Below are 12742 nucleotides of genomic sequence, written 5' to 3' on the forward strand. Positions count from 1 at the left end.
TCAGTTGCTGTGACCCTGGCCTCCTGGCACCCTGTCTCAATGGCCTCATCCATTAAGTACAAATGATAGTGTCCCCATACCAACAGCATGGTTGTGAGGATTTGTCTTCTTCTTCTTTTTTTTTTTTTACTGTGTAAATTTGTGTTCGATGCTTCCTGAACATCATGCCTTCTACCCAGAAGCAGTGGTCCAGCTGGCATTGTTGATGACTGAGTCTTGTAAATAGAACTTGGCTCAGTGCCCTCCCACGACAAGATTGCCCACTTGGTTTTTTTTTTCCCCATTGTCTATTTGGTCTTGCTTACAGGAAAAAAAATTAAAAAAAAAAAATCTTTCTAAGAGTAACAAGAAAAATGTCCAGTCTTGAATGTCCTGGAGTGATTTCCCTCCTAGATCGATCCCTACCTGTCCGTTTCCCTTCCCCCATGCTGGTAAGCTTCCCCAGCTGTAAGCTGCAAAGATTTGCATGTCAGGATGAAAGGGGTTAAGCAATGATGCTATTTTCGGTGATGCTGTTTTAGTTAATTTCATCCGGCCGCTCTGTGTTGGCACCTGTGGTTAGGGGACTGGTCACAGAACTGTGGTGAAAATGTGCTTTCTCTGTGTTTTCCAGCCAGAGTCTTAAGTGTCGTTCTGTTTCTCTGACCAGGTAGTCGATAGTGACAGGCCGGAAGGGTCCAGGTTCCGGCTCACTGGAAAGGGAGTGGATCAAGAGCCTAAAGGAATTTTCAGAATCAATGAGAACACGGGTAGCGTCTCCGTGACACGGACCTTGGACAGAGAAGCGATCGCTACTTACCAAGTAAGTGTTCCTCAAGTGCCCACCCTCGCTGTGGACGTGGTGCTCTTCCAAGACTTTTGTCTTCCCACTGAGCTCGTTATTAACGTGCTTCCGCAGACCCGGCGCTGTGCGACTCGAGTGTGTCTCTCTGGGAGCCGAGTGGCATTGAGCCCCAACAGGGTAACAGGGGGGGCCCTTTCTCATCAACAGAGCCTGCAAGCCTCTGTGAGACTTGGGGCACGGGAGCCCAAGAAGGGGGACGCTTGGGAGATCTCAGAGGAGGTCAGAACGGTGAGGGCAGCTTTGGCTTTCAAAAAACTCGCGCAATTATGAATACCAGGTAAATGGGATGGTTGTACTTTTAGAGATCGATCTTAAGGAGATAGGGAGGAATTTAGATTTTTGTGCGATGCTGTTATAGCTAGACAGGATCCTTAAAATGGAACCAATTTTGCTAAATATTCGGCAATGAGGTAGTGGTTCGATTATGGCATAATTTTGCAAGGAAGTTCTGTACAACCATTTCAAGTACTTTCGAAGAAGGTCTAGTTACATGGGAGAAGTTCAAGTTACTGAGCTGTGTGATCTAGGGCAATGCACTTACCGTCTCTGATCTTACAATTCTCACCCAGGAAACAGAATAATAGCATTAGCGCCTCCAAAGACTGTCAAAACTAAAACTGCTAGCTTTGACCAACTTAGAGTTGTTCATCAGTGAGTAAAATAGAGCCTGGTCTGCAGTTTAGAGCTTCTCATATTTTTTCCTTAAAATGAAGCCATATAGGGTCACAGCAATTAAAAACATAATTTTGCACATGGCCATATTTGCTACTTTTGGATGATGTTGTTGGGTCCCCAATAATGGGTCTGTGATTAAAGGAGTGAGACTGATACAAAGCGAAAGTCCAGCAAAGCTTTATTTCCCGCCAAGCATCAAGAATCAAACCAACCATCAAACAGACCAGTCAGGGCTGCCCCTTACAGAGAAGAAGACCCCTCTCTGTTTCACAGACTAGCTTTTATAGAGCAAAGGCCAAGTGGTTGGGCCTGGCCACACACAGGTGGCCAATGAGATTGTAACACACACAGGAACCTCCACAGTGATGCTAGGTGACCAATTGAATTACAATTTACCCTAGTAGACATTTGAACCAGCCTATCACCTTGGTCAGAATTGGTGTCCAAAAGGTTCCCAAAGGACGGAGCCCATACTCCTTAGCTAGGAGACAGTATGCGCCCCCACTGATTGAATACCTCCCCCTGACCCACCCTTGTATTTGGGTTTTTTTTTTTTACCTAGGGCTGGTTTCCGGGACTTAATTTTTTAAGTACGTTCCCCTAGGCTGGGGGCAGGGTCAATTTCAGTTTTACAACAAAATGGCAGTTCAATCGGGGTGGGGTTGCTCTGGCTGAATAGTCCCTTACAATGTCACAGATCAGCTATGGGAACTTGGGCAAGGGGTGGGTCTCAACTTTCTCATCTGTAAAATGGAAAGGATAATAATACTGATCTTACAGGATTTGGGTGGATGGAAGGAGTTAATACGTGCCAAGCCTTTAGAATGATGCCAGAGACATGGCGAGCGCTCTGCGATCTTACCGCAGGAACAAGAGGTCAATCACGGGCGAGGAAGGGTGCAGCCCAGCCTGCCCAGGTCAAGCACAAGCTTTCCGTGGGTGATCTCGAGTTTATGTTATAGTTTCATAGCATTTTGATTACTTAATCCATTCATTTTTTTTCCCCACATATATATTTGGCTGAGAACCTACGGAAGGCAGCTCTCCCTCCAAGATGTTAGGGGAATTGGGTGGGAAACCCAGACACACCAGGTTCCCAGCCTTCGTGTAGCTTTTGTTTCTATGCCAAGGATTTGTTTCATAAGAAACTTCTCGCCCCGCCGCATGGGTGATCTGCAGGGGCCCGGAGCCTCGTTCCCCATAAGGCTTGGGATACCTCCCCACCCCATGCACAGGGCTGCACGTGCCCAGTAGAGAGATGCTGGTCCTGGTGGGAACGCAGGGTCTTAACAACAGCACAGGGGTACCGCAGCCCAGCAGCAGCCTGGCCCAGAGCCACTGTCCACTAGCCTCAAGGGTCTGGTTTCTCCTCTGGCTTGCTCCTCCATTAGTCTTTGTCCCGTTTCTTTCCTGTCCTTGCTGAGGAATGTCCCCATCACCCTCAGTCTGGTTCTCCTGTTTCTGGATTTACTGGATTACTCTAGTTAATATTCTTTGGGCGCAGGATTGTCGGAACTCCTGTCCATTCCAAGCACCTATTTAGAAAGAACCTACTGTCCTAACAGCAGTCAGACCCATTGTGTTCATGGTGGTTGGTGGCAAACCAGCTCCCCTCTGGCAAGCCATAAGCTCTGAGAAGCAGCGAGCCTGTGGGCGAATGAATTTCCATCATAATCGCTCCATTGTTGGTGTTGTTTACTTCAAAGTTAAGCTCGCCTCACGTGCAAGTCAACTGCTACTTGCTATTTCCCAAACTCAACAGGAAAGCATTCAAAACTAAGCCTTGGGGATTTGCACAATAAGAAATAACCTAGGATAATTGGTCCTTGGGCCCCCGAATTTTTATCATCATTAAAGCTACTGTTTATTGAACACTATGGGGCTGATACTGCGCTAAACACTTCTCACACCCTCTCTTATTTAACTCCTTTCACCCAGGAGACTTAGGAGGTAGGTGTTAACACCATTTTACAGATAAGCAAATAACTGTGAAATAACTTTTGTAAGGTCTTGCAGCTGGTGTGTGTAGAATCTGGGGTCCATAACCACTTCGCCCCACCTCCAAAGCCCTGAGCTTCCAACTGCTAAGAAACACCCCTTCCAGTTTTACCTTCAGTCACAATCAGATACCTGTTCCGCAGGTCCCCAGCCTTCCTTGCCAGGAACTCCCCTTCCTGGGACTGGAAAGCGGGTGCGATTGGCTGGATGACGGATGTCGTCCTAAATACCGTCTTTATCCATGACCGACTGCCACCCGCCCACTCTCCCCCAGCCCCCAAAGGACTTCCCAAGCTTCTGACCCAAAGTGGCACCTGATAAAATAATTTAGCTCTTGCAGTATTGGAAGCTGACATATTAATGCAAAGCCTCCTGAAATATTACTCATTATTATGCATTTTGCCAGCATTTGAGTGATTTGTGAACTCTTCATTGGAATAAAGTACTGTAAATGATTCATGAATGACCAAGTTTATGAAATTCTATAAAAATATTAGCAGGTGGTAATGATTGCCTCACACTGTGAATATAATCTGCCCGCTGCGAATATGTCAATATGGCAGGACAGGAAGAGAGTGGGGGACAGAGTCTGTCGGGCAGGTCGGGGGCCAATGGACGGTCCGGGCTTCCAAAACTGGAAGCAAGGCCAACGTAGTGGGCAGGTGTGAGCGGGAGCTCTTCCCCTGGTTCTGTTGTCCACCATTGGGAGACATACCAGGGACTGGGGAGGTCATGGCTGGATGGGAGACAAGAAGAGAGAGAATTAACATTTACGGGGCACCCGTGAGGTGCCCAAGAGCTCCCTAGAGTACTAGATACGCTAACCTACGAAACAGGTTTATCATCTTGCCTTTATGGATGTGTTCGCTGAGGGCCAGGGTAGTTCCCAAGATGCATTATTGTTATTAATGTTGCTGTTCATGTTGATTGAACATTTTCAATGTGCCGAGGCTCCGTGCTTAATACCCAAATGATGTTCTCATTTAGTTTTCACGAAGATGAGCTTAATAATGTCATCATGCCCGATTATAGGACCAGGACCTGGAACCACCTGTGGTCTTGGCCTCAGCATCGAAGCAGGATTTCATTGTCTCCTTCTGAATATTTGTTCCCATTTTCTGGGATAGAACTTGCTCTGCGTCAAGCCAATTTCTTGGATACATTTTGACTCTATAGTTAAGATTGTTGCCATAAAATTGGAATCCACCTGGCAGAAAGAAGGTTGTTCCTTGTTTTCTTTCACTCCTGTGGCTCTGCCCTGTTTCTAACCCACAGGGAGCTCCAAGACAATTTGGCAGAAGATATGTTAAAGTGAAAAATGCTGCTGTCCAGTGGAAATATGTGTATCATAACATTAGTGATTTTAAGAGAACCGAGACATGTAGATTTGCCCAGATCAGAGAGTTATTTAGTTGATGAATCTGTTTATTATAATGTTTATGTTACACGTGGATCATGCATGTATTACCCGATAGGACCGCACTGCCCTTAATAGGATTTGTGCCTGGAATGCTCCCCCGGCCCGCAATTGTAGGGACAAGTTAGATCCTTCTTCATCCTCTGGTCCAATCGCCCCCATGGCCATCTTTCTTAGGAGTCCTGGTGGTGGTCCACAAAATCCCCCCAACTCGTGTATAACGAAAGGGATTTACTAAAGGATGCCGGGGGCTTATGTAATTGCCAAAGGGACCCAGTAACCTGGTTCACATGGGACATGCCCGGCGGTGGAGCTGCAGGAAATGCCCAACCATGGAAGATACTGTTGGAGAGCAAGGGTCCTCAGCCTTGGCACGGCTGACAACTGGGGCTGGACGATGCTTTGTTATGGGGGCTGGCCTGTGCAGTGTGGGGTGTTTTGAAACACAGCTGGTCTCGAACTACTAGATCCTACTAGCACCCCTGATCCCAGTCTGGACAGTCTTTCTAAAAGGTCTCCCGATAGTGTTAATCATCCCATAGGGGGAAATGCCGCCTGGCTGAGAGCCAGTGCTGTAGAGGAGCTAGGACTGCCGCCCGCTCTTCAGCCACCCTGCTCCCGCGGTGCTCAGAACTGGGCGGTAGCAAGTCTGCCTGGGCTGCCCAGAAAGGGAGTGATTCCCACAGCATGCTCTCTGAACCTTAGATCCCAGAGCAGGACTGCTGCCTTAAGTCCCTCTTCCTTTGCCAAGTCTAAGGGCAGGATGTCTTCAGGGGAGAACCTGGGTCATGCAACGGACTGTTGCCAAGCTAGGAAGAGGCTCCGGGCGACGCTGACATCTACAGTGTCGGTCACATCACGGGTACCGTCTTATTCCAGGGAGGAGACGGTCCGTGATAAGCGTGGTGGTCCGAAGGCAGGTCACCAGCCCATGCCCAGGAGACTGTGTGGCTTCACACCTCTGATCCGAACTTCTCTCACTGCGCCGGACCTGTCAGTCAGTGACACACGTGCCCTTGGACAGAACCTTGACTGGAAGGGGACGGAGAACGTGGGTTAAAAGCTCAGGCTCTGCAGTCAGACCTAATAAGGCTAGAGTTCTGATTCCGCTGTCCGAGGAACTATACGAAACTGCCGTTTTTACAGATGAACAAAGGGCGAATACCGGCCGCGTCACGGTGTCACCTTTGGCAAGTTATTTAACTCTTTCTTGTCTTTACCTTGGATGTAGAAATGGCAGGGTTGCGCCCCGGCTGCGCCATGGTTGTAAGTGGGACATGCAGGACAAGCACTCAGTACGGCCCCTGACGGGTGTCCCCAAGCCAGGAGCCATCGCCTCCGGTACCAGTCGTGCAGGTGAAACAGAGCTGAAAGCAGCGTCCATGCCGCTGCGTGTGTCTCTGTAGAAGGGAGTTGTTTCGATGGGCGGTGTTCCAGCTGTGGCCCCCAGCCAGCCCCATCATCTGGGACCTGGTCAAAAATGCACATTCTCGGGCCCGCCTCCAGGTCTCCAGCCCCGCAGTCTGGGTGTCCACAAGCCCGTGAAAGCGCTCCAAATCCAGCTCGTGCTCTTAAAGACTGCCTTGTTTTTGTTTCGGTAAGGGCTCCTGAGAGCCGGGCAGGTCGGTCCCAGGCTTCTTTGCTCCATCACATTTAGACGTGAGATCGTTTCAATGGCACGTGTTGGAGGATTTGCTTATTTCTCAGAAACCGGCCTTTTAGGCCAGAGATGAAAGTGTCTTCAGAATATTTGAGCAGGTCCAGGAGACGATGACTCCTGATAGGAGGCAGCCAGCCCTGGGGTCAGCAGAACGGGCTTCTCTGTCTTATGACATCCGTAAGCCTCGAGTGACTTATTAGTGGTTCTCAAACTTTGCTGCACGTTAAAAGCATCTGGGGAGATTTTAAGACTCCTGACGGCCAAGCTGCTCTCCAAACTGATGACGCCGGCATGGCTTGGAGTGGGACCAAGCATCCGTACGTTTATAAAACTTCCAGGTGTTTCCCTTGAGAAGCCACGTTGGGGAACCTACGGGATTCATCTCTCCCATCTGTACCGCAGTTTACTCAAACCACTGAAGATAATCACCCCAACCAGGTGGCCTTGTCGTGACTCAAGTGACACAGCGCACGGAGGAGTTTCTAACACGGAAACGCAGGAGACCAAAGGCCTCCGTTCCCTCTGTCAGCGGCTTGACTCTGAGCGAACAGCAGAAGCTAACTACTTTCCGGCCTCTCTTTGGACACAGGCACTTAAAAAACTGAAATGCAGAAAAACAGAATCGGATAAACAAATGAACAGGTTGTCTTGTGACTACGTTTCAGAAAAAAAAATAATAATAATTCAGGATTTGGTCGCGGCCTCTCCGCACCCCAGTGCCCCCAAGCACCTCCGTCTGGCTCCTTCACGTTTCTGAGCACGTCAGTCCAAGCCGGCCTTATCTGCCGGGCGCAGCTGGCAACGCTGAGGCAGAGACGTCGCCGAGCCCGCAGCGTGCCCGGGTCGGGGTGCTTCTGGCTGATTGTTTCTCTGGTCCACTAAGCAAAAATGCTTCCTCACTCAGGGCTGTGGGGATGCGCTTTCCTAGACCTCGTTTGCACAAACTCCTAGAAGAGGTGCAACTTGCATCTCGGCAGGTGGGGTGAACTTGACGCCCCTCGGCCCGGTCCTCCGCTGGCCTGGCCCACAGGCTGCACCCGCACATGCACGGACGCTACACATGTGACCACACCGCGTCCCCCTCTGTCCGTGCGTCTAACGACGGCCGAGTCTGCTCAGCGTGGCCCCCTTGCCTTGTGTTTGTCACAAACAAAGAATCACGGTACATCACGACAGCAAGAGCCTTCAGACCCCATTACTCCAAACCGCTCAGTTTACAAATAAGAACGAGTTAAATAATTGTCTGACAGCTCGGACTCCGAGTGCTCAAAAATCGGTTGCCCGTGTGTCGTGATTCCTCAGTAGCGGGCAGGGATGGAGCTGCTCTGGGACCGGGTCCTGCAGACGCAGGTGAGACATCCTTGCGAGCTCCCCCCACGCAGTCCCCCGCTCTCTGCAGTCATTGACAGCCGTGAAGTTGTTTTCTTGTTGTTTGTTTTTGTTTTTTGTTTTTTGGGGTTTTTTTCCCCCATTTGGTACAAACGAGCCGGGGAGGGAAGGAATCTGTTCAGCGGCATGGACAGGGAAGAAGAAGCACAAGCGGGAATATCAGAACAGACCGAGCTTCTTATGCAGCCCCTTAAAGTTAAGCTTGACACTCTTGGGTTAGAGAGCAGGAAATGATGGGAACTTTTTTTTTTTAATGAGATACTGTGTGAAATTGGAGGTGAGGACCCAGAAGCTAATTAAACCAGTTACAAAAGACAGGGTAAAATTCTAGGTTCAAGCACTATGGCTATGAAGCCAAGCGACAAAAGTCATTAAGAAGAGTGCCTTCCCCACAGCCACCCCCGGGACCGGGGCCCACACATTGGTGGGGGAAGTGTTGGCAGTTAGTGGGTGGATGACCAGGCTGAAGGGCCCCCAAGTGGCTCACTCCCCGGGAAGAATGCAGGGGAAGGAGAATACGACATTAATCGGGAGCCCTTGTGAAACCAGCTTTGGACACCCCAGGAAATACTTGGGGATTGAGATCGTCATAGGGACTGAGTTCCCCTTGAGCGGGCTGAAAGCTGGCTGTGTCCATGACGGGAGATTTCTACAAATATGAGTCAGGTCCTCCTCAGGCACCGGGGAGCAAGCAACCTCCAGGTTACCCGTGATGCACCTCAGTTCAGGCCGGCCCGCTGCTGACCGTTTAACCGGGGCCGCCCGAGATGGAGAGGATCTGGGCACAGAATCCCGGGGTAAATGGGAGCAAGTAAACACGCTTTTGCCCCCTGGAGCTTCTGTTCTGGCCAAGAGACGTGGAGGGAAGTGGGTCGGTGCCTCTGGAAAGGCAACTTGGGACCCCCAAAATGATGCCTCCGTCTCAAGGAGGGCACACACCTGGCAGCCCTATCAGGCAGGACCTAGATGTCCCCTAAGACTGACTCAGCCCACGTTCGCAGGATGCCTGATCAGCCGGGCCAGCCGCCCTTTCGAGGTGCCGGGGACAGAACTGTAAACAAACCGCCAAGGTCCTGCTCTACGGAACTCTGGCGATAAACAGAAATGACTGAGTACGGAACATGTCAGGTGGTTGTAAGCACAGGGAACTGAAACGGAGCGGGTGAAACATACAGAGAAGGATCGGAGACACCATGTGACTCCGGCGGGGCCAGGGTGGGAGATGCCATTCGTGAGCAGGTCTGATGGGACGTCTGAGGGCAGGAATGCTGTCCTAACCTCCTGGTACCCTTGATAGCAGGGGTTCTCAACCACACAGCCATAATCAGCAGGGTGATTGTGCCCCCCCACCCCCACCCCCGCGCACACACACACACAGAGGACATCTGGCAATGTCTGGGCACATCTTTGGTTGTCACAGCTGGGGGAGTGGTACCACTGGCATCTAAAGGGTCGAGATCAGAGATGTTGCTCAATATCCTAGAATGCACAAGACAGATTGTGCACGCCTTGATCTGCAGGCTCTAGCATGGGGCTGGCCTCTTAGAGGGTCTGAAGCTGGACCGTGGCTTATTCACTCAAATATTCATCAAGCTTGAATAGGAAAGAGGTCAGTGTTTGTCACTGGAGTACCACAGTAGGGCCTACTGCTCCTGTTCTTGTAAAGCTCACGGTCTAGCCGGGGACATCACCCTAGAGCAAGGGCAGGGGTCAGGAACAGCCTTCCAGAGCACATGACATGAGTGCTTGAGGGTAAGGAGTTAGCCGAGTGACAGGGAGGGGGACAGGTCAGAAGGGGCTTCAGACACCTCCAGAGGAGCTGTCCAGCAGGGCTCCCATGGGAGACACGAAATGAACAGGACAGAGGGGAGAAGGCAGGGCTCGTGTGCTGAGAAACGAGCTTAGACATAATCCCCGTAAGTGACAGGCAGATGTTAGAGGATTTTAGGCTGAAGAGTGACATGATCAGATTTGGATTTGGCGAGGATGGCTTTGGTTGCCCGCTGACAATGAGCGGGAGGCAACAAGTCCTGTCTGCGGGTCTCTGAAGCCAGAAGGACACAGAGCAGATAAACAGCATCCCCACCCAGGGAGACGCAGGAGAGGCGACCAGCCCCACTGGGAGGATATTAACTGTACGTTGAGATGGACCGTAGCCGGAATCGGGGAGCCAGGTCCTGCCAGGCCTTGCAGGGCAGGGGAAGGAGCTTGGATATTATCCTCAAGAAGCCTAGGAGGGTTTTACGCAAGGAGAGTGACATCCAATTTGCATTTCAGGAAGATTTATTTGAATAAGTCAATAAAACATACTAATTGCCATGAAATAGAAATTAATTCAAAAGTGCATTCATTTGTTGAGAACCCGGCACCTAGCAGGCACTGGGGGCGAGAGATAAAAGATAAAACCCCGCCTTCCCTGAGCTCAGCCTTCAGTTCCCTTGTAGACGAGAGTAAGCCAGAGATCTTTGCTTTATCCTGAATGCACGTGCGGAGGCGTTGGGGGTGCTGTGTGTGTTGGCTGGTCCTTCCTATTAGTTTGGCTCAGTCTCCAGGCCAAGGAAACACTCTTTGTTGAGATTCCAAGTGTTCAGTTCTGTCTTCTATGGGGGGTTATCGGTGTGCTATCTCAAGATTATTTATTAAACACAGTTGGCTTGAGCTGTTAGCTATCGATGCGTTTGATTGGCATCTGTTTTATATCTTTATTATGAAGAAGGCTTATCTCTCCTTCACAGTGAGGCACTAGGTGCACAAAGATCATTTCCATATTATTTTTCTCTCTTCTGAAGGTGCAGAAGTTTGCATAATGGGCCCCTTGAAGCAAAGGCCATCCGTTCAAGTGCCCTGTCGGAAAGATGACTGATCGCTGGTTAGGACTCGACTGTGCTCTGTCACTCAAGGGTGCTTCCCCCTGGGGTCTCACGAGCCTGGCCCCAGAGCAGGCATCCCAGGGGTGGAATAAAGTGAGAGGAGCCTGAGAATTTAGTGAGAAGCCATCCTCACCCCCTGATGACTTAGCAAGCCAAACCACACGTACGGATCCGAGACCCCATTGACCATGCTTGACAGGAAGGAGTCAGGAGGAGAGCCTTGTGCTTTTCCAAGTTGATCGCACACACCCGGCTTGGGGTGCACATTCGCTGGAGCGCTAACACCCAGGGCGCAGCACGGGCAAAGACCCGAGGAGGCGGAGGTCTTGGCCGGCCAGTCAGCAAGGCCCAGAAAACCAGGTCCCTGACATCTCACAATTCATTGCAAATGCATTTTCTGTTTGAGATTCAGTGCAGAGCCTAGTAACTCCAGCCATGACAGCAGCAAAATATGGCCCAGACAGCCGGGAGGATTTACTCTCTGCCCCTTTCCGGCAAAGGTTTGCCAAGCCCTGGACTAGACTCACCTTCACATCCCTTAGGAAACGGCAGCTCCCGCAGTCTGTTGACAGTCTGATTTCAGAAATTTTTGAGACCATAGTCAGTCCCGAAAGGGGGTATATAAGTTCCCCTTTTCTGGAGATTTTCCCAGGGAAGTCTAAATGTGCGTCCCCTTTAAATGACGGGGATGCTGTTGGACCCAGAGGTGAACGAGGCCTGAAGTAAAGCCCCATTTCCTAGTCACAAGCAGGGGCCGCCCAGCTTTGTCCGCACACCGCTTCCCGAGTCAGGAAAACAGTGGTTGGAAAAGGCTTCGCGAGGGGAGAATGCCAGCAGGGGTGGCGAACAAGGCAAGGCTCCCCGTCGCTCCTCTCACCCAGCATGGTCCCTCTGTGGAGCGCTGAGCAGGGGGCTGCCCGCAGGCCTGAGCCGAGGGGCTCTCGCCCTTGCCTTGGCTCCGGGTGTTAGGAACCTCCATCCCTCCGTTCCCGTTTCTGTCTTAAGAAACTTCCACAAACTGCCACAAACTTGATAGCTTAAAACAAAACAAATCTGTTCTCTTACCATTCTGGAGGCTGGAAGTCAAATCTGGTGTCAGCGGGCTAATGTCAAGGTTGCAGCTGGTAGGGCTGGTTCCTTCTGGAGGCTTTGGGAGAATCCATTCGCTGGCTTCCTCCCGCTTGTAGAGGCTGCCCGCTTGCCTTGGCTTGTGGCCTCTTCCGTCTTCAGAGCTGGCCGTGGTGGGTTGAGCCCTGCTCACAGTGACATCTCTCTGGTTCTCTTCCCACCCTCTGTCTCCTATTTAAGGACTCTGCTATCACTTGGGGTCCACCTGGATAACCCAGAACGACCTCCTTATTTTAAACGCAGCCCATCGGCCCATTAATTCCATGTGCAACCTTAGCTCCCCTTTGGCTAGAAACTAACATGGCCAGTTTCCAGGCACTAGGATGTGGACATCCATGGGGGCTGTTATGCTGCCTATCACCATACCCCCCTTTATAGATGAGCAAGTCAAGGCACAGAGCGGGTTAGGAACTGATGCGTGGTCACACGGCGGGGAAGCAATGGATGGTCTTCAGCTTGGCCCCAGCCGTTGTCACCTCCCAGACACGGGGGTCGATGGCACAGCCAGTGGTGTGGCTGCAGACAGAGAACTAGAGGGAGGAGATGCTCAGTGACCCCCTGTGGCAGTCCTGGGATTCTGTCTCCTACAAGTTGGAGGCAGTTCCCAGCTGGGAACTCCATGCTCTTCCCGGCAATGGCTTCCAGGAGCCTCCCAGCGCGCCCCACACTGTTCTTGGCCTAAGGCTCTGGAGAGTGACTGGACGACACCCGTTGCCTCCTCCTTTTTTTTTTTTTTTTTTTTTTTTTTTTTTTTTTTTTTT

General features: G+C 50.9%; 1 protein-coding gene across 1 annotated transcript in view; it reads left to right on the top strand.

The window, feature by feature from the left end:
* Nucleotides 1-12742, top strand: part of CDH13 (cadherin 13) — a 987824-nt gene that overhangs the window by 526029 nt on the left and 449053 nt on the right. Inside the window, exon 5 of the mRNA XM_059382150.1 lies at nt 650-802. Coding sequence (XP_059238133.1) covers nt 650-802 — 153 coding nt within the window. The remainder of the gene's footprint in view (nt 1-649; nt 803-12742) is intronic.

Source organism: Mustela nigripes, chromosome 17 (assembly GCF_022355385.1).
Source record: "Mustela nigripes isolate SB6536 chromosome 17, MUSNIG.SB6536, whole genome shotgun sequence".
NCBI lineage: Eukaryota > Metazoa > Chordata > Mammalia > Carnivora > Mustelidae > Mustela > Mustela nigripes.